Below are 27,523 nucleotides of genomic sequence, written 5' to 3'. Positions count from 1 at the left end.
TCAGGATCCATTCCCTCCTTTTCCTCCTCCTTCTCCAAAGTCTGCTTGAAAGAGATTTTGATGGGTAATGGCAAAGGAAGGCACCTTTAGACGTAGTATAAATTAGGGCATAAGATGCTCTTTGTACAGGAATTATCTTAGACATGCTTTTGAAAACATACTTTTTTTTTTAGCCTTATTTAAGAAAATAATCAAAGGTATGATTTTTAAATCTTTGAGTTTAGTCTGCTTTCAGTAAAAATAAGGTATAGGTACCAAAATAAGCAAACCTCTTTTTTTTCTTTCCTGGTTTCTGCTTGTAAGATTTACAGGTATTTAAAATAAACCCATGAAAAACAGAAATACTGTCCTGGGATTGGCTAAATAGTCAGAGCAATTACCTCCAGGCTCCAAAATCCAACTGAGCTTGACTTTTGGAAATAAATTTGGCTAAGACTTCTTCCTTATTCTGTTGTATAAAGGTGTACATGAAATGATACTGACCTCTGCCAGAAACCCCAGGAATCCTATTCAGTGATGTACTTGTAATGGTCATGAAAGAATTAAATCAACACAGATGTGGATTAATGTGAAAAAGTAGGCAAAACACTAAATTCTCATTGTGTGGTTTCAGTGTTGCAGATCCTTCAAAATACTTTGGTATACCACAATAATTAAAGGGTTTAAGAACGTTAAGATACTTAGAAAATAAAAGCCCACAGTTGAATAACAAGAATGACCTGTTTTATTTTTTAAAATTGAAATTAATGTAGATTGCCATGGTGAAAATAGGTTGAAATATTTAATAATAACTGTTTTGTGCAGCCCTAGAGATCAAAAACAGTAATGTAAATAAGCAGGTCTTTAAAGAATCATACTTACAAATATGTTTAATGTAAGTGATTGCTAGAAGGGAAATGCATTTTTTTCAATGCTATGCAAAGAAATTTTAATGGACTTGATGTTGGCATTGAGAATCTACAAATTAGCATTAATAACTCAAATTTTAAAATATTTGCTCATTGCTCTAGATTATGACTGTATTCAAGAAATACTGTTTTCAAACACTAATGAATCATTTTAAATAAACTTTTAAAAACACATTTATGACATCAATAAGTATGACTGTTTATTACATTTTACCTATAAAAAGTTGAACTGTTTTATATACTCTTTATGGAAACAGTGCACAGTCATAAATTAAAAGATGCAACTGTTTTGGATATTTTACTGGTGGTCCTGTGTTTTCCTGCCAGCAGTGCAGCTGTTTCAGGTTTCTCAGGATAACATATAAAAAGTTGTATGTACACTACAAGTTTATGCTTGAATTGCCAAGCCAGAGATGGTATGACTCAACTTTCCCAGAAGCAAGTTATACCAAAATGTGATGAATTAAAACAGCTAGTTGCACAGTGGTTTGTATTCAGTTATGAAAACCAGTTCTCATTTATGATAGTTGGCTTTGTAAGGTTGATGCATTCTACTGTGGTACTTGAATTTTGCCATGAGTAAAGAGCCATTGGAGCTAAGACTGTGCTTTTGAGGGTCTGAGGAAAGAGAAAAGGGTGATACAACGCTATCTGGGGTGTGGATAAAACTTAGCTGGAAACTTGTGTCAGGAATGGAACATTTTCATTTTCAAGATACCTGTAAAAATATTACTCACTTATTTGTGTGATAGTTACTGAATTCTCAATGAAGAGAAATTGATTCTATGCTGTTCCAGGTTAATTTTTACTTTCTGAGGTGATTTAACACTTACCTCATTTCTCATGCATCATAGTCTTAACAGTGGACATTTTATTTTATCCTGGGAGGTAATAAGCAGACACCTTTATGGCCATGTATTAGGTTTGGTGAATCTCTATTTAAATCCTGTGATACCCAAGGTTTTATTAAGAGTTTGACAACAACTGTTTAATAACAGTAGTCTCCAAAGTGAGATGCATCCCACCAGGATATGTAAGATGGGGTGTAGGGAGAAAATATTAGAACTTTTATTTAAACATTTTAGTTTCATCCCTTAAATGTTTCAAATTATATATTATATATATTTTATAATATACTTACTATATTAATATATTATGTGTATATACTATATAATAGTATATAATATATAAATATATAATTTATGAACAAGTATACAAGTTTTAGAGCTGCACGCTCAAATATTTTTACTGCTATAAATATACTATCAAAAAAGTTTGGAGATTGTTGCTCAATAAATATTCATTTCCTTTCTCCTTTCACTTTCCCCTTTCACCCTTGGCAGAGAAGCAAAGAATTAACACCTTGATTTGTGGCAGCGTGAATAAATTATAGCCAATTGCAGGAGCTTATGCTGTGTCTTACTTTGACCACTTTTTCTATTTGGCCTCTTGTATTGCCATATATTTTTTAATCACACAAGCTTATTAAACATGGATACAAATGAAAAACAGACTTGTTATTATGTTAGAAATAATAAGTTGCTCATGCATCAAGACTTTGACACACAGGAAGTCTGAATGAATGAATAGAAAAGTTTCCAAGTTATTAAAATGTTCTGGTACCTGATTTATTCATTTGCTATACCTGTAATTCTGAGGTGGATGAAGCTCCTTTACTTCCTGAGGCCTGAAGAAACAATGTGGTTTCTTAAACTAGGCATTAAAGCAAAGCTGGACATACTTGTTTTCTGACAGTGCTGGTAGTCATGCTAAGAAGTTGTCCCTCTTTGGCCAGGATTATCCCATTTTTTAGGGCTGTTTGTGTACCTTTATCAAGGTAGAAAGTTTTAATTGCTAAGTAACATGTGTGTAATTGAAGAATAATAGTGTCTGTTACAGCCTTTTGAGATTGACTCAAAAGACTCTTCTGTATTTACTAATTGGGACATTCTTTTGAACCCAGGCTCAGTTTTGGATGTAATTTTCTAAGGTTTCCTTTCCTGTAAGGAGGGAGACAATATATTTTTGTAATATTGAAGTAATTTTGAAGTAACTAGTCTGTTCTCTCCCCTTTATCACTTGTTTATGTATTTTCTTCAGAACATATTTATGTAAAATTTTAGTAATACAATAGTATTATGATGTGCATTTATTTATTAAGAGTATGCCAGGAAGGAGAGCAGCAGTTAGGTACCCGAACAAGAGCCAGCAAAATAGATTAGTTCTGAAAATTGGGAATAGGGAACATTTTAAAAACAAGTATTATTTCTGAAACCTCCTTCAGAGCTGTTTTTAGATCTTAATGTAATTCGCTTTATAATTTAGAGTTGGTATGTTTCCTTTTAAAAGGAAATAATGCATTTATAAAGTCTGAACATTTCAGCCTTAGAATTCTTCTTTAACATTTGAATCAGTTTTACTATTGCTTTTTAAAGTGTTACCAATTTATATGTGCTTTCTATATCAATGGTACACTTTTTGTTTTGTTTTAGGTATTTAAACCATGTCAGAGCTGCCTCTCCACAGGACCTTGCTGGAGGCTATACTTCTTCTCTGGCTTGTCACAGAGCACTACAGGATGCATTCAGTGGGCTTTTCTGGCAGCCCAGTTAACCTTTATTTCTCCTCTATAAGATTTGGACCCTGGAGCCGAACCAGGGAGCTAGCAAAAGTAAAGCATACTTGTAAAATTATAGCCATGTGCAGCTGTACAGCAACAGTATTACCACTAGCAGCTGTGTTAAAGTATTTATAGAGAGCAAATTTCAGAACTAAGCTGAGTAATATAGTGGATAAATATTTGTGAAGAAATTTATTTTTTACTTATATTTTTCTGAGAGGGATTGAAGCTGTTAAGACTCATCCAATGGAAGCTATGAATAATTCACCTGTGTATGTTTGAGGTTGATAGACTTGTAAAATCTTTTAAAAAATAAAGCTAGACTTTATACTGTTTTGTGGTTTTTCTCTTATTACAGTGTTTTACTTGAACACACATTAAAAATGCCATTTTGAATACGACACTTAGTGTTAATATCCAAGTCTGTTATTTCTTCTCATAAAATGTTCCATTTTTTCCCCAATGTCTTCTTAATACTAGTCCAGACAAGTGGATATATTTCCTTCTACCAACAGGTTGTGGCAAGTAAAACTTGACCTGTGATAATGTCAGTCTCTCAACATTAAGGACTCAGTGTCTGTTTTGAGCAGTGGAAAGTGAGACGAACCTTGATCAATGTGTTATAGTTCCCAGCTGTGAGTCTCGCTTAGGCTAAACCAGAGTACTAACCTGCTTTCATGACAAATTCAAAGAAGTAAGTTAACAAAATTTAATACTTAAAAGGCACCTTTCACCTCAATGTGAGCTCATTTTATGATGAAACCTTCGAGACTGGAATGAATATATTTTAAATGAAATTTCCCTATGAGTAAATTGCACACTCTGGTACAGTTTCTGTTGAAACTTCAAAGGCTTTTAGTATACCCAGAATGTTGCTTAAAGAGTTTGGATGTGGATAGGATATATATTTGTAGCATCTCAACCTTGTATGAGTCTGTTACCTAGACAACTGGGTATGGGACATCGTTTCTCAAGGGAATTAAAGGATTTTTTATTAAATCTCCATTACAACAGTTGTTAGAGTGGAAAGTTATGTGAAACAAGATTTGTGGGTTATATTAGGGTGGAATATCCATATGCAACAGCTCCATCTTATTTGACTAAGTAGGTATTAATTTCAGGAGTACATCTTCATCTTTATAACACTTCTAACTATCTTTGATAATTGAGAAAACCAAGGCATTGAATAATTGAGTAGGCCAAGATCATATACACAAGTTAGTAAAAGCCAAAATTAGAACAAAAGTTTTTTATCCAAGTCTAATTCTATAACTCTACTAGTCTGCATCCTATTTCTTATATCTATTAGTTTTCCCCAATAGAGGACTAGCATTTTAAGTACAATACATAAATCTGTTCAAAGAATAGTGAGAACGTTGGACTTGTGGTTAGAGATTTTCTGTACTCAGCTGCCAAAGTAAGGTATCCAGTCTTTAAAAAAGAAACACTATTATTTATTCTCAGTACCTTGTATGATGTATTTAAATGGAAGGAACTAATTATTAACAAAACATTTCAAAGGCTTTCAAAACTTTTTTTGAGCCTACCTTAATTATTGTGGAAATTGCCTGCACCTGATTTGGCAAATCAGTTAAATTCCACCACCTAGATATGTTTGTAATTATTTTGCCCTTACTATGGCCATACTTTGTTCAATAGGCTGGGTTTAGAAGTTAACTGACCCTATTAGATCAAAGGGAATGGTGAAAGATAACCTAATGGCAACAATTCACTAAATAACAAATATTCTACATTGATGAAATTATCCCCAATCCTCCCAGTGATTTCCTCTCTCAGAGACAAAAGGCTGTACAAGTCTTTTCATCTACATGAATTTAATAAGTCTTTTAATATTTTATAACACTAGCACAGAAACAACTACTGAGCATTAACCTATATGCCAAGCACTGTGCTTCATGCTTTATGAATTGTCTAATCCTTCTAACAGTGCTAATATTATTTCCCCATTTTAACAGGTGGAGATGCTAAGGCATGGAGAGGTTCAGCAACCTACCAAAGGTCAATACATCTTAAAAGGAGAAGAGTTTGGATTTGAACCCAAGTGGTTAAACTGCAGAGTTCATGTTCTAGAGATAGCTGTCAAACTTATAAACAACAGCTGTGCAAAACCAAATCTGAGTAGTCAAAGTTCTTAAGACTTCCAGGAAATTTTACAGATCAAGTATCTAGTTCTTATATGGGATAGAAGTGACATCAACTAAATAATGGTGTTGATATCCTTGAGAGAAGTCCTGAGGAATTCATTATGTAGAACATGATTTGACTGCTAACTGCACTCCCTTTTATGCAGACATTAATGGATTGAATACATTTACTTGGTAATTAGGATGCATTATTATTTAGTATTCCTTAATTTCTTTCAATAAATATTTGAGTTAAGCTTCTCTTAGAAGTTACCTTTAGGCTGTCAGCAGGTGGTTTGGAATAATCATTTCAAAATCTAATTAACGTGGCAGAAAACTTGTCAAAAAGTTAACAAAATTAAAAAATTCTACCTAATGAGTGCTCTAGCTGTCATTTTCTAGTGGATTAACCAAGAGTTCAGTTACTAGGTATCACATCAAAAAGTTCAGGATGAGCCAAATTTAAATAATGAAATAATCACATGTTCACTTATCCACTCTGAGGGAAAAAGGAGGAGAGGTTAAAGTGTGTTAATAGAAGCATTTAAAGAATTCTGTTTTCTTTTGGCGGTATGCAGGCCTCTCACTGTTGTGGCCTCTCCCGTTGCGGAGCACAGGCTCCAGACACACAGGCTCAGCGGCCATGGCTCACGGGCCCAGCCACTCCGCGGCATGTGGGATCTTCCCGGACCGGGGCACGAACCCGTGTCCCCAGCATCGGCAGGCGGACTCTCAACCACTGCGCCACCAGGGAAGCCCCAGGAATTCTGTTTTCTTTACAATTATATACTGCATATTTTTTCTAATTAAGGGGTGACTAAATGGATCTTACCACTTTACATATGGATAAGCACATCATTTGCACCCACACTTAATATTTATAGCCTAGCACATGGATGTATCAATGTAGTACTAGGAAAAAAGTTCTTATGCCTACTTGCAAATTAATTATCTTCACCTAGATCGGGAGAAGGCAAACTGTAGACCTCTGGCAAAATCCAGGGGCTTCCTTTTTTTGTATGCTCCATGAGTTAAGGTTGGTGTCTGTATACTTTTAAGGTTGGATAAAGCCAAAAGAATAATATACTTTTTAACATGTGAAAAGCATATGAAATTAAAATTTCAGTGTTCATAGTTTTTTTTTTTTTTGGAATATGTGTTTATGTATTGTCTATGGCTGCTTTTGGACTACTATGGCAGTTGAGAGGCAGCAGAGACCTTATAGCTTAGAAAGCCTAAAATATTAAATGGCCCTTTACAGAAAGTTTGCTGACCCTTGCCCTACATACACTTGGAGGGGAGGGAGAGGAAGAAAATTAGAAGTCCCAAACTAGCAATCCCTGGCTGAATTAGCCCTCAAGGTTTTGCATAGGATAGGTTGGGTTGAACTCCAAAACCATTTTAAGTGTCTTTCGATAAGGAATAAAAGCTCCAAGTCATTACTTCCCTATACTTCTTACCATTTATTGCCATCATCTATTTATATTACCTAGCTTCTGAAGGCATTTGAGTTTGTAATTAATGACTTAGATTAGGGGTCCTCAAACTTTTTCTGTAGGACCAGAGAGTAAATATTTTAGGCTTTGTGGGCCAAGAGACAAAACTGAGGCCATTATGTAGATACAAGAGATACAATAAATTGGCACAATTTTTTAAATTAACAGACTTCAAAATACAATTGAGTACATTTTTTGTAGGGCTTTTTGGAGAATTACATTTCCTTTGATTGGGGTTCTAAGTGTTCCTATCATCAAAATGAATTTTAATTGATCACATGTTGATGGTTATATGTAATGAGATTTTACACATTTCATCTTTAAAAAAGTCTTTTCAGACAGATACTGCCAAATTCTAGAACATGTGATTTTAACTGAACATATACATCACTTGGAAGGCATTTGTAAAACTATGAGATTCTTAATCCCTTGGTATTTGCCTTTTAGCATGTCATTACAATAACACATTAATCACTTCCAATTGAAGATCAGATGGAAGTTCAATTGTAGTTAAATGGATTTTGAAATATGGAAATTTCCTTTGCATTTGCACCAAGGTTCCAAGAATGCTGAACTCAGAAAATATATCCATTGCTAATTTATGAGAATGAAAATCTTGTTTCTTGTTTTAATTTTTGATAGCATGAGAAATGTACAGTTGTAGTCATTTCAGACTACTGCAGTATGTTTCACATTAAAGTTATGTTTGCCTTGTAACTGTAGGTTGATATCTTTGAGAAATATTATCAAGTCTTTAGCAAAAACTAATTTCCAAAGACACTCAGTATTTTAGAAGTGTTTAAGGTTGATTCTTCTTAAGAAAAATTTCAGTCTTGTCCATGACCCCCAAAAATTGCAGTCATACCTTACAATTGCTAAGCAAATAAAACTTAGGTTAAGCTGAAGAAATTCAGCTTCAATTTCTGACAAAATTCAAGGACTCCGAGGATGGTTAAAGTCCATGAAAGCAAATGAAGTTTATCATTGACATTACTGGTTCACTAACACATGACAGATTCACATATTTGTTGCAATGTACTTGCTGGTGAATAATATAGTGAATAACTATAGGTTTTAAACACGGTGCATTTTCATAAGCTTTGTAAATTTTTCCAACTAGAGCTTTTTCTACCTCACACTTTTCTTTTTAGCCATCATCAGTTATAACACATCAGATTCTACTTCAGGTTTTTACAGAATTAATTTTCTCAGTTTCTTTGAAAGTATTCACCAGTAGTTGTTGCGTGCAGAGTATTCATAGAGGCTAATTCTTCAGTAACTTCAAAGTCAGAATTCACGCCTCAAATAAACAAGAACTGAGCAGTATTAGTAATGTCTATCAACTCATCAAGAGTAAAGAACTACTTGGACTCACTACCTTTTTGACTGCTGACGGTGCTCCCAATGTTCTCAACCCTGAGCAACTGTCCTTGCCAAAAGGTCAACAGTCCTAGACAAGTTTGCTTTCTCCAGACACATTTCTTAGACTGCTGCTTTCAAACACAATTAACTCACCGACAGTAAATGGTTTTCCTTGCTTGGCTTAACAAAAGAGTCACTTGGAGACTTACTTTGGTTGTAGCCTCACTTTCATTTTGTGAAGAAATTCTGCCATGAATTTCCAGTTTAAATACCTAATTTTTCTGACAGTTGCTTGCCTGTGAGTTGGAAATACTGTGATGAGTACTTCTTTGAGAAATGTCAAAGTATATTGTACTTTAGCTCAGGTATGGATGCTTTGTCATCTAATTCAATGTCAAAAAAATTCACACTCTACTGTGCCTTAAAAGCACAGCATGAATGGCCACTTTTCTTATTTTGGAATGAGGGATACATACTGATAATAGTAAAATAAAATGTAATAGCTTGGCAATACACATGGCACTCAAAATGTTGTTGAGTTGTAACTGTGTCACTGTGATTTGTAGTGTGCTGAGCAGCAGTATGAAGTGATGAGAATCATATCCCATCTGTGTTGCAACTACTCAACTCTGCTGTTATACCATGAGGGCAGCCATAGCCAGTATGTAAACAAATGAGTATGGTGTGTTCTAATAAAACTTTATTTATGGACACTGAAATTCAAATTTCATATAATTTTCATGTCACAAAATATTATTCTTTTGATTCTTTTTCAACCATTTAAAAATGTAAGAACCATTCTCGGGTCACTTGCCATACAACAACAGGTGGTGGCCCAGATTTGGCCTGCTGGACAGAGTCTGCCTATCTCTGATCTAAATAATCTCATTTGTTAGTACTTTTATAGTAATAGTGTAGGAGTACTTATATAAGACTTAGCTACACTCTTCAACTAAGGATAACTGTAAAATGATTAGTTCTTTCCTAGTTAGCACGCAATTATCCTACCTTCAAAAACTATTTTCCCAAGAGAAAGACAATATTTAAATATATTTATCTAATAAAATATTAGATACATTTGATGATAAAATTATAATTGTAACATAAAAATGTATTTAGTAGACTTAAATTTGATAATCCCCAATTTATAAGACAGCTAGGGCAAAATATAAGGGTTCAATACTAAAGTAACTGAATGCTAAAATATACAAATCATACAAATGATATTTCACTACATAAAGGTCTAGTGGGGAGCTGGAGAAAATATTTCCAATTAAGTGATTGAAGCAGTTTGTGTTTTTTCTTCCTAAAAGTCTTTATCTGTCCTCTGGCGTTTAATAGGTGGATCTTCATGATTGTCTGTAACAAATCCAGAAAACCTATATTAGGTAAGATACTTAACATTTGAAAATACTTTTAAAAAGCAAATAATACAGGCATTTTAAAGATTTTTAATCTAATTAACTTACACATGAAATAGTAACATTCCTGCAGATTTATTATTTTAGTGAAGTAGACTTCTACTAGACTGAACAGTAAATCATACTAAAATTTGTAAAATTGTGAGAAAGTAGTCACAATTGAATGGCAAGGGGTCTTGAACTGAAATATCTAACTAGAATGAGTTTAACCTATTTCCAAGTTTAAAAAATAATATAAAATATATATGTAGCCCCAGAAAGTTATATGAAAAGTATTACAGCTTACATTTAATTTCCCAGAAATTGCTCACCTCCATTTAGGGTCTGGTTCTTGTAAAGTATAGCAGCAGGAATCCGAAAAGTGATGCATAACATTTCCTTGTTAGGGGCCACATTTCTTACTAGGTGAACTGAACTGCATGCCTCCAAGGAGATGCCTAACACAGTTCCAGCTCGTTGCTGAACATCCTTAGCAGGATTAGCATCTTTGGAAAAGCTGTAACAGTGCACAATGGGAAAAAGCTCACTGCCGCATGGCTGTCCATCTAAGAGTGATTTGAAAGCACTGAGAAACTCAATAGCCTTTGCTGGCAAGTTCATGACAATGTGCACAGAGTGTTTTCTTTCTTTTGACAGTGGTCCCAGCTGCTGCATTAATTCTTCTCTGACTGGTCCTTGGAGGAAGTCTTTCCCATCCAAGTTAAAGACTTTCACCTTTTGGTCCACTTTATTTAATTTACAATTGTGTAGTAACCATTTATGGGATTCAGGATTGAGATCATTAGCAAATACAGTGCAGTTTTTCTTTGCTGCTGGAATGGCAAAGGGCCCAACCCCAGCAAAAACATCAAATAGGACGTCCCCAGGTTTGAGAAGTTCTGTGATACGGCTGTGTTCTGTGGAGAGACGAGGATTCCAATAGACTTTTGAAAAATCAAATTCATAAGTGTAGTTGTTCTCTCGAACCTGAAAAAGGTATTATGCTTTTGGTTAAACTGCTTAGTCTTAAGTTCTAGTCACTGATATTGGATGGATGCACTCACAGACATACACACATTTAAATTTAGTATTATTAAGAGCAAAAAAAGCAGTGCATTTAAAGGCATTTTAATTAGAATTCTGGTGTTTACGCTATACTTGAGGCCACTTAATATCTTGCATTAGAAGTTTTCATGAGAAAAGTTCTCTCTTCAAAGCCAAGTGGTTCTCCATCTCATCCTAAAGGGCTATAAAGTGGTTCTCCAATCACACTAGGAATTTTTCAGATAGGCCATTTGACTGGCTTAATTATACTCTCTCCTGTCACCTGATAGAAAAAAAAACCTATACTTTGAAACAACACACTACACATATCTTCATGGTGGGTAGCTAAGTTGCAGACAGCACTTCCACACAGCAAGCAAGCTTCCCTCCTTAGTTTTCAGTTTGTCAGGGGGAGTCATGATAGATGTGTCATGTGTCATTGAATTTGGAGGTATTTTGCTGTGTTTTCAGACAGTTACTTGGACTTTGCAGGTTTCATGTCTATAAATAGAGCCAGTGTATAGAACAAATTATTCCCCTACTTTCTCCTTTCCCAAATCTGAGTTTTCATGGATAAACTAAATACATACAGTGAAGCAAAGTCTTGAACAAAATTAAGACTTTGCAGCATTTCTTTGGGGATTATCATAAACATGATAGAAAATAGAAAACAAAACTAAAATTACAGTTGTAGAATGTGACCTCACCCATCATCTTAAGCCCCTTATTTTAATAGATGAAGAATCACAAGGCCAGAAAGTTCTTAAGTTCTATAAATATGATAGAGATATCTTCTGTATTCTCTCTTCATGGACCTTAATTCCAAATTTGTACATATTTTTTTCTTCCTGACCACATCAGATGCTCTGGCCATATTATTAAGGTTCCAGTATTGGAAACGTTTCTTTATGATTCTGCCAACTAAAAGTCTTTCTAGGTATATAACTTGGAACGCTTATATATGTCTTGGGATGCTTTTTCCGAAATCTCCTTTCTACTCCCCTTTTAAGCTCTTTAGTGTGAATCACAGTTCTAGCTTAAAAAATTAGATTCTAAGTATCCCTCTGGTTTTATCATGCTGTCTTTGATATCTCGCTCCCTTAGTTAAGCATGACTTTCAGCAGATTCACTTTAGGAATCTTTTTACCTCACAATATACACACATACTACTTAAATGTTGCATGAGCTCCTAAAGTTAAACTTAAATGTGATTCTGTTTGGAGCAAAGAAATTATACTGAGTTTTTACATTTATTTGACAGTATAAATATTAGGTATAAAGTATGTCCTTAAGAACAAGCTTTAGTTGACTTAGGAAATCAATCACAAGGCATTTATAAAATTACAGAAGTTTCTCAGAACTTTTAGATGTTCTTTCTGAGAAGAATGATACTATCTGTTACCCTAAGGGTCAGTACCAAGAAAAGAACATGCACAGTGTTCAATCAGGGTATGCCTAAAGTTTAGTAGGTCTTCAGGTCGGCTGAGGTAAGCACTGTTATTACCAAAGGATTCATATTCAAATCTTGCTTGCCATAACAGACCTCACACATTATACACAAGTAGTAGGCAGTGGAGGTTTGGTATACAAGGAAAGACCATGCATGGACTCGAGTCAGAAGGCTTGCTCCAAACACTCAGTCATTCCTAGTTATTTCATCTGCATAAAGAGAATATGAATAACAACAACCATTATCTTGTGGGTCTCTTAGGATTTGTTATATTTAAAGCATTTAGCTCAGGACCTAAAATAAGTGTGTAGTAAATGGTATTTTAATATCCTGACACTATTAAATTCTGGAGAAATATTGGCCCAGAATCTTAAAATTATTTTGCATAAGTTCTCTCCTGAGTTTTATAAAGTCCTGTTTGAAAGATATGACTAACACTTTAAGAATGGCTTTTGTTATTAAAATTATGGAGAGAGTTTAACCTATTTCTTAGCTTGGGTACAAAATTTCACATAATGTTAACATGTAATTATCTAAGGGGCTAAAAAAGGTTTATTATATCCAACACTCCAGAGGATTTGGGGGGTGGAAAATAAGAAAGTGGTTTATACCAGGAATCTGTTCCTACATATTTTAAATTATTTTTTCTTTGAAATAGATTTGTTTTGTTTTTCTTATAAAAGAAATATGTGCTCAGTAGAAAAGTATACAGACGATAACAAAGGTCACCAGTAGCTATACCAAATAAAAATATGCTCACTGTTAATGTTCTGGTGTATATGCATATTTACATACTTAAAATTATCATAGTTAAAATGTAACTATGTTATATATACTATTCTACAACTTATTTTTTGTCACTTAACGTGTCAGTGGACAATTTATTTTAAGTATGGAGCTAAATATAAATAATCTTTAATGATGGAGTATTCCATTGTATTGTTATACCAAAATGTAATCAATTATCTACTGATGACATTTAGGTTGTTTCCATTTCTTTGTTTGTTTTATTTATTATTATAAAAATGATGCAGGGACTTCCCTGGCGGTCCAGTGGTTAACACTCCGTGCTTCCACTACAGGGGGTGGGGGTTTGATCCCTGGTCGGGGAACTAAGATCCCACATGCCACGCGGCGCAACCAAAAAAGGAAAAAAAAAAATGATGCAGAACCTAGTACGTACATCATTACAGTTTTGTCCAATTATATCCTTGAGATAACTTCCTATAAATGGAATGCTAGGTCAAAGGATGTATCTATTCAAAACTGCAATATATTACCATATACTCTTCCTGACTGTATCAAATTTGCACTCCCATCAATAGTATATGTAAATGCTCACATTCTCACGTATTCATCAATACTGGGTATTTATTATATATTCTTAATCTTTGTTATCTATTCTGATTTCAAACATTAATCTTGATATACACTATATTAGGAGACAATAAAATACTCCATACCTTGGTCATCATATTCTCCTCTCCAGATAGCACTTCCATTTGGAAATTTCGGTAGGTATTATCAATGTTATTAATTTTATTTACCACTGAGGTGATTCCTGGATTTTTGTCAATCATAACTTGGCCTAAAATCAGAGAATTCATAATAAATATTGCCGTTTGGTTGCAAAATAAAAGCTAAAACTGCAAGTATGAAATAGATGTGAACTATATTTTCTTTTGGTTTATAGACAAAACCTGCATCTAGTATGTGTAAAGAGGCATGCAATTCTAAAAATTCAGCAGATTACTAAAGTTAATGTCTGACAGCTCCCAATGCAAACACACACAAAAAATGTGTGGGTACATTTATAAAAAAATTTTTTTGAGGAGTTTTGTTCTACCTAATATTTTTCCGTGTCTTTTACTTAGTCTTCTCAAATGTATCAATACAGCAGTAAGCAAACAGGTAGACCATAGGGAACTGGTTAAAAAACAGAAGGAAAAGATGTAAGGACTTTGGGAACAAATGGTCCCAGAAAACACCAGCCTGTCCTCATTGGCCTCAAACCAAATGTTTGCTTGATTGTGTATTTGAAACAGATACTTCCACTTTGGAAACACATACCAGCAAAATAATGTTTTCAAATAAAAGAAACATAGATTCTTTAGAGTTTTATCTAAACAAAATGTCCATTTACTTAAATTGTTCTTTATGTCAAACATTTGCCAGAGCAGAAAAAGCTACAAGGGTAAAGTACACCAGCAATGGTATACTGATGCCCTATAATCAAAGTCTACATTTTTGTCAGCACTTTAAAAATTTATAAGAATCTATACACTGATTGGTTCAAGATGGCGGAATAGAAGGACGTGCTCTCACTCCCTCTTGTGAGAACACCGGAATCACAAATAACTGCTGAACAATCATCGACAGAAAGACACTAGAACTCACCAAAAATGATACCCCGCATCCAAAGACAAAGGAGAAGCCACAACGAGATGGTAGCAGGGGTGCAATCACAATAAAATCAAATCCCATAACTCCTGGGTGGGTGACTCACAAACTAGAGAACACTTATACCACAGAAGTCCAACCACTGGAGTGAAGGTTCTGAGCCCACGGCAGGCTTCCGCACCTGGGGGTCTGGCAACAGGAGGAGGAATTCCTAGAGAATCAGACTTTGAAGGCTAGTGGGATTTCATTGCAGGACTTCGACAGGACTGGGGGAAAGAGAGACTCCACTCTTGGAGGGCACACACAAAGTAGTGTGTGCATCGGGACCCAGGGGAAGGAGCAGTGACCCCATAGGAGACTGAACCAGACCTACCAGCTAGTGTTGGAGGGTCTCCTGCAGAGGCAGGGGGGAGGGCTGTGGCTCACAGTGGGGACAAGGACACTGGCAGCAGAAGTTCTCGGAAGTACTCCTTGGCATGAGCCCTCCCAAAGTATGCCATTAGCCCCACCAAAGAGCCCGGGTAGGCTCCAGTGTTGGGTCACCTCAGGCCAAACAACCAACAGGGAGGGAAACCAGCCCCACCCATCAGCAGTCAAGTGGATTAAAGTTTTACTGAGCTCTGCCCACCAGAGCAACAGCCAGCTCTACCCACCACCAGTCCCTCCCATCAGGAAACTTGCACAAGCCTCTTAGATAGCCTCATCCACCAGAGAGCAAACAGCAGAAGCAAGAACTACAATCCTGCAGCCTGTGGAACAAAAACCACATTCACAGAAAGATAGACAAGATGAAAAGGCAGAGAGCAATGTATGAGATGAAGGAACAAGATAAAATCCCAGAAAAACAACTAAATGAAGTGGAGATAGACAACCTTCCAGAAAAAGAATTCAGAATAATGATAGTGAAGATGATCCAGGACCTCAGAAAAAGAATGGAGGCAAAGATCGAGAAGAAGCAAGACATGTTTAACAAAGACCTAGATGAATTAAAGAACAAACAGAGATAAACAATACAATAACTGAAACAAAAACTACACTAGAAGGAATCAATAGCAGAATAAATGAGGCAGAAGAATGGATAAGTCACCTGGAAGACAGAATGGTGGAATTCACTGCTGCGGAATAGAATAAAGAAAAAAGAATGAAAAGAAATGAAGACAGCCTAAGAGACCTCTGGGACAACATTAAACGCAACAACATTTGCATTATAGGGGTCCCAGAAGGAGAAGAGAGAGAGAAAGGACCCGAGAAAATATCTGAAGAGATTACAGTTGAAAACTTCCCTAACATGGGAAAGGAAATAGCCACCCAAGTCCAGGAAGTGCAGAGAGTCCCATACAGGATAAATTCAAGGAGAAACACACCGAGACACACAGTAATCAAACTGGCAAAAATTAAAGACAAAAATTATTGAGAGCAGCAAGGGAAAAATGACAAATAACATACAAGGGAACTCCCATAAGGTTAACAGCTGATTTCTCAACAGAAACTCTACAAGCCAGAAGGGAGTGGCATGATATACTTAAAGTGACAAAAGGGAAGAACCTACAACCAAGATTACTCAACCTGGCAAGAATCTCATTCAGATTCAATGGAGAAATCAAAAGCTTTACAGACAAGTAAAAGCTAAGAGAATTCAGCACCACCAGACCAGCTCTACAACAAATGCTAAAGGAACTTCTCTAAGTGGGAAACACAAGAGAAGAAAAGGACCTACAAAAACCCAAAACAATTAAGAAAATGGTCATAGGAACATACATATCGATAATTACCTTAAAGCTGAATGGATTAAATGCTCCAAACAAAAGACACAGGCTTGCTAAATGGATACAAAAACAAGGCTCATATATATGCTATCTAAAAGAGACCCACTTCAGACCTAGGGAAACATACAGACTGAAAGTGAGAGGATGGAAAAAGATATTCCATGCAAATGGAAATCAAAAGAAAGCTGTAGTAGCAATACTCATATCAGATATAATAGACTTTAAAATAAAGAATGTTACAAGAGACAAGGAAGGACACTATATAATGATCAAGGGATCAATCCAAGAAGAAGATATAATAATTATAAATATATATGCACCCAACATAGGAGCACCTCAATACATAAGGCAACTGCTAACAGTTATAAAAGAGGAAATCGACAGTAACACAATAATAGTGGGAGACTTTAACACCTCACTTACACCAATGGACAGATCTTCCAAACAGAAAATTAATCAGGAAACATAAGCTTTAATGACACAATAGACCACATAGATTTAACTGATATTTATAGGACATTCCATCCAAAAACAGCACATTACACTTTCTTCTCAAGTGCGCACGGAACATTCTCCAGGATAGATCATATCTTGGTTCACAAATGAAGACTTAGTAAATTTAAGAAAATTGAAATCATATCAAGTATCTTTGCTGACCACAACGCTATGAGATTAGAAATGAATTACAGGGAAAAAACGTAAAAAACACAAACACATGGAGGCTAAACAATACGTTACTAAATAACCAAGAGATCACTGAAGAAATCAAAGAGGAAATCAAAAAATAACTAGAGACAAATGACAATGAAAACACGATGATCCAAAACCTATGGGATGCAGCAAAAGCAGTTCTAAGAGGGAACTTTATAGCTATACAAGCCTACTTCAAGAAATTAGAAAAATCTCAAATAAACAATCTAACCTTACACCTAAAGGAACTAGAGAAAGAACAAACAAAACCCAAAGTTAGCAGAAGGAAAGAAATCATAACGATCAGAGCAGAAATAAATGAAATAGAAACAAAGAAAACAATAGCAAAGATGAATAAAACTAAAAGCTGATCCTTTGAGAAGATAAACAAAATTGATAAACCATTAGCCAGACACATCAAGAAAAAGAGGGAGAGGACTCAAATCAGTAAAATTAGAAATGAAAAAGGAGAAGTTACAACAGACACTGCAGAAATACAAAGCATCCTAAGAGACTACTACAAGCAACTCTAGCCAATAAAATGGACAACCTCAAAGAAATGGACAAATTCTTAGAAAGGTATAACTTTCCAAGACTGAACCAGGAAGAAATAGAAAATATGAACAGACCAATCACAAGTAATGAAATTGAAACTGTGATTAAAAATCTTCCAACAAACAAAAGTCCAGGACCAGATGGCTTCACAGGTGAATTCTATCAAACATTTAGAGAACAGCTAACACCCATCCTTCTCAAACTCTTCCAAAAAATGACAGAGGAAGGAACACTCCCAAACTCATTCTATGAGGTCACCATCACCCTGATAATAAAACCAGACAAAGATACTACAAAAAAAGAAAATTACAGACCAACATCACTGATGAATATAGATGCAAAAATCCTCAACAAAATACGAGCAAACAGAATCCAACAACACATTAAAAGGATCATACACCACAATCAAGTGGGATTTATCCCAGGGATGCAAGGATTCTTCAATATACGCAAATCAATCAGTGTGATACACTACATTAACAAATTGAAGAATAAAAACCATATGATCATCTCAATAGATGCAGGAAAAGCTTTTGACAAAATTCAACACCCATTTATGATAAACTCTTCAGAAAGTGGGCATATAGGGAACTTACCTCAACATAATAAAGGCCATATATGACAAGCCCACAGCAAACATCATTCTCAATGGTGAAAAACTGAAAGCATTTCCTCTGAGATCAGGAACAAGACAAGGATGTCCACTCTCACCACTATTATTCAACATAGTTTTGGAAGTCCTAGCCACAGCAATCAGAGAAGAAAAAGAAATAAAAGGAATACAAATTGGAAAAGAAGAAGTAAAACTGTCACTGTTGGCAGATGACATGATACTATACACAGAGAATCCTAAAGATGCCACCAGAAAACTACTAGAGCTAATCAATGAATTTGGTAAAGTTGCAGGATACAAAATTAATGCACAGAAATCTCTTACATTCCTATATACTAATGATGAAAAATCTGAAAGAGAAATTAAGGAAACACTCCCATTTACCATTGCAACAAAAATAATAAAATACTTGGGAATAAACCTACCTAGGGAGACAAAAGACCTGTATGTAGAAAACTATAAGACACTGATGAAAGAAATTAAAGATAATACCAACAGATGGAGAGATATACCATGTTCTTGGGTTGGAAGAATCAATATTGTGAAAATGACTCTACTACCCAAAGCAATCTACAGATTCAATGCAATCCCTATCAAATTACCAATGGCATTTTTTACAGAACTAGAACAAAAAATCTTAAAATTTGTATGGAGACAGAAAAGACCCCAAATAGCCAAAGCAGTCTTGAGGGAAAAAAGAGGAGCTAGAGGAATCAGACTCCCTGACTTCAGAGTATACTACAAAGCTACAGTAATCAAGACAATATGGTACTGGCACAAAAACAGAAATATAGATCAATGGAACAAGATAGAAAGCCCAGAGATAAACCTGTGCACCGATGGTCGACTAATCTATGACAAGGGAGGCAAGGATATACAATGGAGAAAATACAGTCTCTTCAATAAGTGGTGCTGGGAAAACTGGACAGCTACATGTAGAAGATTGAAATTAGAACACTCCCTAACACCATACACAAAAATAAACTCAAAATGGATTAGAGACCTAAATGTAAGACCGGACACTATAAAACTCTTAGAGGAAAACATAGGAAGAACACTCTTTGACATAAATCACAGCAAGATCTTTTTTGATCCATCTCCTAGAGTAATGGAAATAAAAACAGAAATAAACAAATGGGACCTAATGAAATTTAAAAGCTTTTGCACAGCAAAGGAAACCATAAACGAGACGAAAAGACAACCCTCAGAATGGGAAAAAATATTTGCAAATGAATCAACGGACAAAGGATTAATCTCCAAAATATATAAACAGCTCATGCAGCTCAATATTAAAAAAACAAACAACCCAATCAAAAAATGGGCAGAAGACCTAAATAGACATTTCTCCAAAGAAGACATACAGATGGCCAAGAAGCACATGAATAGCTGCTCAACATCACTAATTATTAGAGAAATGCAAATCAAAAGTACAATGAGGTATCACCTCACACCAGTTAGAATGGGCATCATCATAAAATCTACAAACAACAAATGCTGGAGAGGGTGTGGAGAAATGGGAAGCCTCTTGCACTGTTGGTGGGAATGTAAATTGATACAGCCACTATGGAGAACAGTATGGAGGTTCCTTATAAAACTGAAAATAGAGTTACCATAACCCAGCAATCCCACTACTGGGCATATACCCAGAGGAAACCACAATTCAAAAAGACACATGCACCCCAATGTTCATTGCAGCACTATTTACAGTAGCCAGGTCATGGAAGCAACCTATATGCCCATCGACAGACAAATGGATAAAGAAGGTGTGGTACATATATACAATGGAATATTACTCAGTCATGAAAAGGAACGAAATTGGGTCATTTGTAGAGACGTCGATGGACCTAGAGACTGTCATACATAGTGAAGTAAGTCAGAAAGAGAAAAACAAATATCGTATATTAATGCATATATGTGGAACCTAGAAAAATGGTACAGATGAACCGTTTTGCAGGGCAGAAAGTGAGACACAGATGTAGAGAACAAACGTATGGACACCAAGGGGGGAAAGCGGCAGGGGGTGGTGGTGGTGGTGGTGGTATCATTTGGGAGATTGGGATTGACATGTATACACTGATGTGTATAAAATGGATGACTAATAAGAACCTGCTATATAAAAAAATAAAATTAAATTAAAAAAAAAAGAATCTGTACACTATCTCATTGTATAAGGAAAGATAACTTGATCTGTAAGTTAGTATAAAGTACTCCATAATACAAATATGCTTAAATACAACCAGAATTTGTCCAATTTCTCTCTGATAGTTAAATACCTGATTTTGAATATGATAATGTCAATAAACTCTTGTCAATAGTTGTTCTTATCTTGTTCTGCTTCAGGTATCAAAACTCAATTTTTAAGGTACAGAAGTTAGTTTGAAATGAATGAAATAAAAAAAATATTCTGAAGGTCTATAGTAATAGCTTTAGAATTACCACTGTATGAAAATATTTCATTTTTAATCTATGAGTGCCCCTTTATGAAAGAAAGTTTATAAAATAAGAGTGCTAAAAGGAATGTTGAGTTAGGATAGGCAATGACTCATAGGAAAGCCTATACTTGACATTTGCACCTGGTCATAATTATAAGGATCTGCTTAAGTATTTATTATGTTATCACTATGCATTATCAGCTCCTTTCATCAATAAAAACAAAGGAAATGCATAATAGCATAGCTCTGAAATCCTACCCATGCAAAACACTGAGCACTACATTTTAAAGCTGAAAATCATTCTCAGAAGTTCTGACAATTACTCTACATTAAAAAAAATTAATCTGGAGAATGCATGGACATTAAATATTTATATAAGAACAAGTGCGATTTTGATTAGTCTTCTAGTTCTTTCTTATCCCAAAGCATAAAAGACCCACGCTTCAACTTTGGGCTACAGAGGTAAGAGATACACAGCAGTGTTTCTAAAAGGCTAGGAACACTAAAAAAGTATGGTGCCTGACATATAGAAGAGGCTCAGTTAACTGAATCAATGAAAGCATGACTAAACAGTGTCTTGCCCTTCTGACTACGAAACACTCATGAAACCTAGCATTCAACATAGTCCTGAAGGACTAACAAGTCCTGTGTACCAAAATAATAACTGCCAAAGAGTTCTACAAAAGCAAGTGATTCAAGTTTACGCTTACGTATTGTGTACACAAAAGCTTGAATTGATATTTAGAGATTGCTATGACTCTGGGAAGAGTATTCCAATATGGCCCTCAAAAGAAAAAATATGTAGCTTAAGATCCAGCTTAAAATTAAAATGATAAAATGTCCTGATTCTGTAATTCGGCATTAAAAAAAATTTTTTTAACAAAAATTAGAACTTGCTAATTGCTTTCTAATATGTGAATATTACTAAGACACACCTACCAATTAAATGCTTGTAAGGCAGTTGATGATCTCGAAGGTTCAGGTGGGCAATATGTCCAACTCTGCTAAACCCTGAAGTCACATCTTGACCTTCAGGAAGCACAGCTTTCAAGATTTCTTCTGACTTAAAGTTTTCATAAGTTAGTTCCAAGTTATGTTTAGATATCTGTGGACTGACATTCAGCTGCTTTAAAATACTGAGTTCTCCCTTCTCAAAGGAATCATCAGTAAACATTTTATAGGGATCCAACATAATTAGTCTACTTTCTTCATCTTCTGGATCTTCAATCACACGTTTTATGCCTGGGCGCTGCAGTGCTGCCCTTTTAAGAGATCGCATCAATTTATTGACTATTTCTTTCCTCACTTTAAGCACCGGGATGGTGATTGTCTTTTTAAAAGCTGTTCTATCAAGTTCTGTCATTCCTCGAACATCAGAGGGGGGTGAAAACAATTCAGAGTCTCTCTGATTTGTTTCTATTTCAGGCATGGTTGAGAATATTTTTCTTTGATCCAACAAGAAAATACCAGGTGTTCTGCTAAGCTTCTGTATCAGTGATGCCCAAGCTAGTGGACTCAAGGATTCTGCTTCAGTTATTCTACAGCTTTCCACTTTGAGAAGTCTTCTTGAGAATCCAAATGGCCTCCATAAGATCCTAAAAAAAGTATTAATTAAAAGAAATACCATAAAGTTACAAACTAACTTAACATGTTCACAATAGGTCTTGAGGATAAAAATTTAAATTCACTACTGTTTTAAATAGCCTGCTAAATGCTGATAATTAAAACTTTTAGTGGTATGTGAGAAGTATACTATCTTTTCTAGGACAGGATGACTGCAAGATTTGAACCTTCACTCCACCTGCTGCCAGGACTAGGGCTTAGTGATCCATCACCCTCCCTATAGTCAATAAACCTCCCCACCCACAATTTTCTACAGAATAAGTTTGGAATTAGAAGGCTGAAGTTTAAGTTAAAGGATCACCTCTAAACGAAATGGTCACTATATTTACGATTTTACCAATGTCAATTTTTAAAAGGATATTCTTATGGATGCTTAATGGGTCAGATGTTGTACTAAATGCTTTATGCACATTGTCAATCTTGGGAGGTGTGTGGTATCACATTCTCGTCTTGTATACGAGTAAACTAAAGCTCAGAAGTAGGTAAATTGACCCGAAGTCTCGTTGCTGGTAAGTGGCTGAGCGAGGATTAAAATCCAGCGCCTGCGCTCTTAATCTATCTCAATGTCTTCGATGTTTTACTGCCACAAGTCCTGCCTGTAACTAGAGGTTTCAGTATTTTGAGGACGAGAACTTTGCTAAGTGTTATATGCACATCCCAGTAGCAGTTCAGTATTTTGAGGACGAGAACTTTGCTAAGTGTTATATGCACATACCAGCAGCAGTTCAGTATTTTGAGGACGAGAACTTTGCTAAGTGTTATATGCACATCCCAGTAGCAGTATCAGTTATTAATTTTGCCTTCTGGAATACCGAAGAAGTAACTGTCAGAAGAAAGGGCCCTGCCCGGGAACCCTGTAAAGCAACTGTCAAAGTTCACAGGGTTCAAACTGGGTCTAGAAGTTAACCAGATGTGTGATCTTGGGTAAATTACTTATTGTGAGTCTCGTCTTTACGCATGTAAAATGTGGCTAAAGGCTCTATCGGAAAGCTTTTGAAAAGATGAAACACTCCTCACTCCGCCGTACTCAGACCTAGGCTCCACACCAGATGGTGGGTGACCTCGTGACGTTTCCGCGCCCAGAGAGCGCGAGGCGGAGAGCAGCCCCGAGCGGACCCGTACCGCCACCATACCCTCAGCCTCTTCGAACTATCAAGGGCACGGCGGCCGCCATCTCACCAACGTCACCATCTCATTTCTCTGCGTCGCCCAGCAGCTGGCTCCAAGACCAGACCCTCACCTCATGCTCTGGTGCAGCTCGGAAATGGGTCGCCGGCGGGTGGGCGGGCCCTCGATGACACCATCAATGTTCGCCGCCGAGGGGCGAGCGTCATCAGATCACGTCGATTCCTCCTTTCTTCCCGGCCCTGGTGAGGTACGGGAACCCGGAAGGGCTGGGAACATAGCTCCGCCTTTGGCGCGACTACCCGACGGGAGGGCTGGGGTAGTAGCTTGTAGATGGACTGGGTAGTCGGCCAGTGAGCAGCATGGAGGCGCCCTGGGGGATCGTGGACGCTGAGCCCGGCTGGTTTGTCTCTGCCAGGCAGCCCGAAGAGGCGGAGGCGGAAGAGTTGAGCCCGTTGCTTAGCAACGTAAGTTCGCTCCACACGCTTCCCGGCACTTCTCTGAAGTGCCTGCCAAATAAAACCCGGAAAAGAAAGGGGATGGCAAGGGGAGAGGGGAGAAGTGGAGGGGAGGGCTTGGGGCCCAAAGGCAGCAGCCGAGATTCCGAGGAGATCTGGCGGAGTTCATGAATGTGATAGGAGCCTAAGGTGTCCTGGAAAGAGAAGCTGAAGTAAAGGTGCAGGCTCAGGTGGAAGAGGTGCAGCAGCGGGTGGAGGCTGGGGACCCCACAGAGGAGCAGCCCCGCGGTTATGTAACTCACTGCTGTTTGTTAGTATCTTTGTCGGCTTCTCGTTTCCTCCACTAGTCTTGTGAGCTTTTTGCAAGAGTCACAAGATTTTTCTTTTCTCGGCTTAGTCATTGGGGACCTGTAAACATCTTAATACAAAGAACCGTGAAGGAGCGGAGGTGGCCTGGTAATAAGTATGTAGCACTTCCCTGGCCCTAAAGCCTGTGCAGTGGGCACTTCGGCTCTTTAACTCAAGTCCCAGGGCAATAACAGTTTCTAGGACTTTGTTCCCGAATGCTATTTTAGGGGAGAGTGTTTTCTGGGGTGTATCCTCGCCAGAGCAATGTGAATTGCTTCTATTTATTATATCGTCATTGCATGGCATTCCTGACCATCCTTCCAGTTGGGTAGACTTAATTCATTGAGTGTATAAATAGAGATTAGTTTTGCAGTCCTACTAATTGGGGAGCAACAGTTGTCTGCAGCAGCTCCAAGCTGACTCAGGGATTCAGTAATCACGTGAGCTTGAGGCCATCTGCCTGCTCTCTGTCCCCACCCCGTCTTACCCTATCTTCATCTTTTGCAGTCACAAGGTTGGTTAGTCATGGCTCTTCCTGAAGCCTACCGGGTCTCTGTGCAGGTGGCAATGATTTTCCCAGGAAACTAGGTTCCTGGAGCTGCACTAGTGAGCGGTGAGAAGGGAAGGAAAGGAAACCAGTGCTGGTTGAGCAGCTAGTATGTTACATGATGCCTGTGGTTTGTAAGAGACTTTCTCCATAACGTGTCAGTCATTTCTGAAGGAAATTTGAACTTCACCATTCAAACACTTTATTAAATTTGTGTGCTTACAGGAACTTCACAGACAGGGATCCCCAGGTGTTTCATTTGGTTTCTCAGTGTTTAATTTGATGAATGCCATCATAGGAAGTGGTATCCTTGGCTTAGCTTATGTTATGGCTCATACTGGTATCCTTGGATTTAGGTGAGTTTTTTTCTTATTTTACTTATTTTTTTTTCATTTTTATAGTACACTGAGAAGCAAAGAGGTAGAGAGCAGAAGCTGGTATTATACAATTTCTAGTTATTTCTGGGGTTTTAGCATTTTCCTCTTAGTCTTGTATTGTTGCTAGCCTGTAGCTTGGAGGGATGCTACATAATTTGTATTTTTCATCCAAAGTGTGGCTAATTTTAAAAAATGGAAACTTGATCCACACTTGTTTATAACCTTAAGAAGTGGCTTGTTTGTTGTGTCAAGTTGGCCAAAGTAAATCAGTTTATCAGCCATGCAGATTACTTATAAAGAGCGATTTTGTGAGTGTAAATAAAGCACATGATTCTTTCATTTCTCTCCATCTCCTTCTCTCTTCCTACTTAAGTAGTCTTGTTTCACTTTCTGAGGCTAGACATGTATTCTGTGCTCATTCCTTCTCATCTTTTGAGACTCAGCTCGTATGCCAGTTTGCCCAAGATAGAAGACATTCCTGTCTTTTCTGTGCTTCCATAGTACTTTGTATATTTATTCTTTTGTTATAATATAATGATTTGTTTGCAAGTGAGTTTCCCCACTAAACCCCGAAATCCTTTAGGACTAGACCTTATCCTTAGCATCTAGCACCATGCTTAATAGAATGAATGAACAAGTTTGTTTTGTCAGTAGAAGCAGACCTATTTTTCTAGGAAATTTAAAATACATAGTCTCAAAAAAATAATAAAAATAAAATACACAGTCTCATTTAGGTTCATTTTTGCCTTTATTTTGAAATTCTTGATTAGCAAACCAACTTGCTTTTATTATGGCATGTATTCATGGACTTCCATAGTTTTAAAACTTCAAAGCTATGTGTGACATCTTAGGCAAGACATAATCATGGGACTTATTTCTTAGTTCCCTTTGAAAAATCACATTTTATACTCCAGCGTCTTAAACGCAGATGTATACCACTGAATGGGTGCTTGCTGAATCATATCACAGTTTCCATTTGGTGATGCCAAACTGTTACTTTGTGAGGTCTCTGACATCAGTTGACAAGTGTACTTTCATCTCTCAGTTTTGCTACTGATTAACAAGTATTAAGTGGACTACAAAGATAGAATTTCTTCAATTTCGGGAGCACTCCACTGGGGACAGCTCTCTAGAAGTTTGTCCTGCCAGTACCTTCCTGAGAATAAGTAGGGGATTATTCATGCTATTTCTTTTCATACTTCTGGCTAGAGGACTCCAATTATTACATTGCACATTTTTCAAATTGTGTCATTAGAAGTGTGTTAACTGTATTTTTTTGGTTTGGTTTGGTGAGTGTGTGTTTAATAGATACTAGGAAATGCAGTGTTAATTCAAAATTATAGGGAGGTACACATCTTTGGAAGGGGAGGGATAGAGGAAAGAAAACAGAAGACAATGAGATTTCACAACTGAAACTTCTCTCTAGACTTAACAATAGGAAAAATAGTTATAAAAGGGATGTATTACAAGATAACTGAATGGCTAAACCAGCAGTCAGCAGACAAGAGCGCTAAAGAAGGAAATTCTTCTGTCATTTTAAATAAACTTTGGTTTTTTTCTGAGTTTTGTTTTAAAAACAGTACATATTCGTTTAAATAAAATTTGGTAAATATAGAAAGTATCTTCTTACTTTCTTTAATGACCATAATCCAACTACTTAAAGACAGTCCCTGTGAGCATTTCAATGTGAAAAAAAAATTGATTTTTTAATGAGATACCATAAAAAAGAAATTTGGGGGGATTTGACCATGTGCTGTTTTATATTTTAGTTTCTTGCTGCTGATAGTCGCTCTCCTGGCTTCTTACTCAGTTCATCTCCTGCTTAGTTTGTGTATTCAGACAGGTGAGTAAAATGTTATGCTAATTCTTTTTTTTTTTTTTTTTTTTTGGGTACGCGGGCCTCTCACTGTTGTGGCCTCTCCCGTTGCGGAGCACAGGCTCCGGACGCGCAGGCTCAGCGGCCATGGCTCACGGGCCTAGCCGCTCCATGGCATTTGGGATCTTTGCGGACCGGGGCATGAACCCGTGTCCCCTGCATCGGCAGGCGGACTCTCAACCACTGTGCCACCAGGGAAGCGCTATGCTGGTTCATTTGATGAAGTAGCCCATTGTGATTATATCTATGTACATTGGATTGGCTGTCTCAAATCTCAAATTTCCAGCGG

General features: G+C 36.7%; 3 protein-coding genes across 14 annotated transcripts in view; 2 read left to right on the top strand and 1 right to left on the bottom strand.

The window, feature by feature from the left end:
* Positions 1 to 9,472, top strand: part of MNAT1 (MNAT1 component of CDK activating kinase) — a 219,102-nt gene extending 209,630 nt beyond the window's left edge. For 6 of the 7 annotated variants that reach the window (XR_012329960.1, XR_012329959.1, XR_012329963.1 and 3 more), the window contains one exon: positions 3,401 to 3,861. Coding sequence is in view for 2 of the 7 variants with exons in the window: in XM_019923215.3 (XP_019778774.1) it covers positions 3,401 to 3,521 (121 nt within the window). In the remaining 5 variants the exon portion in view is untranslated. Of the gene's footprint in view, positions 1 to 3,400; positions 3,862 to 5,504 lie in introns of those variants that run through there. The other variant, XM_033851082.2, reaches the window with a different exon arrangement.
* An 89-nt stretch (positions 9,473 to 9,561) lies between these two features.
* Positions 9,562 to 23,941, bottom strand: TRMT5 (tRNA methyltransferase 5). 4 transcript variants are annotated; one of them, XM_019923169.3, is made up of 5 exons: positions 23,637 to 23,941; positions 21,820 to 22,475; positions 13,888 to 14,012; positions 10,263 to 10,917; positions 9,562 to 9,889 (listed from the first exon to the last, which is right to left on the bottom strand). In XM_019923169.3, exons 2-5 carry the CDS (start codon positions 22,307 to 22,309, stop codon positions 9,837 to 9,839), a joined length of 1,323 nt encoding a protein of 440 aa, XP_019778728.2. In that variant the 5' UTR covers positions 22,310 to 22,475; positions 23,637 to 23,941; the 3' UTR covers positions 9,562 to 9,836. The 4 variants fall into 4 exon arrangements, with proteins under 4 accessions (XP_019778728.2, XP_019778720.2, XP_033706970.1 ...); XM_019923161.3 differs by having other exon boundaries at positions 23,683 to 23,941; XM_033851079.2 differs by having other exon boundaries at positions 23,744 to 23,883.
* The window catches only part of SLC38A6 (solute carrier family 38 member 6), a 74,244-nt gene continuing 70,605 nt past the window's right edge, over positions 23,885 to 27,523 (top strand). The window contains exons 1-3 of one of the 3 annotated variants that reach the window (XM_019923183.3): positions 23,885 to 24,095; positions 25,207 to 25,337; positions 27,128 to 27,201. In XM_019923183.3, the coding sequence (XP_019778742.2) occupies positions 23,991 to 24,095; positions 25,207 to 25,337; positions 27,128 to 27,201 (310 nt within the window). In that variant the 5' untranslated portion in view covers positions 23,885 to 23,990. Of the gene's footprint in view, positions 24,096 to 24,169; positions 24,397 to 25,206; positions 25,338 to 27,127; positions 27,202 to 27,523 lie in introns of those variants that run through there. The other 2 variants (XM_019923190.3, XM_033851081.2) reach the window with 2 other exon arrangements.

This window comes from Tursiops truncatus, chromosome 2, assembly GCF_011762595.2.
Source record: "Tursiops truncatus isolate mTurTru1 chromosome 2, mTurTru1.mat.Y, whole genome shotgun sequence".
Classification (NCBI taxonomy): domain Eukaryota; kingdom Metazoa; phylum Chordata; class Mammalia; order Artiodactyla; family Delphinidae; genus Tursiops; species Tursiops truncatus.
The sequence above is the reverse complement of the archived record's forward strand: the minus strand, read 5'-3'. Positions and strand labels throughout refer to the sequence as shown.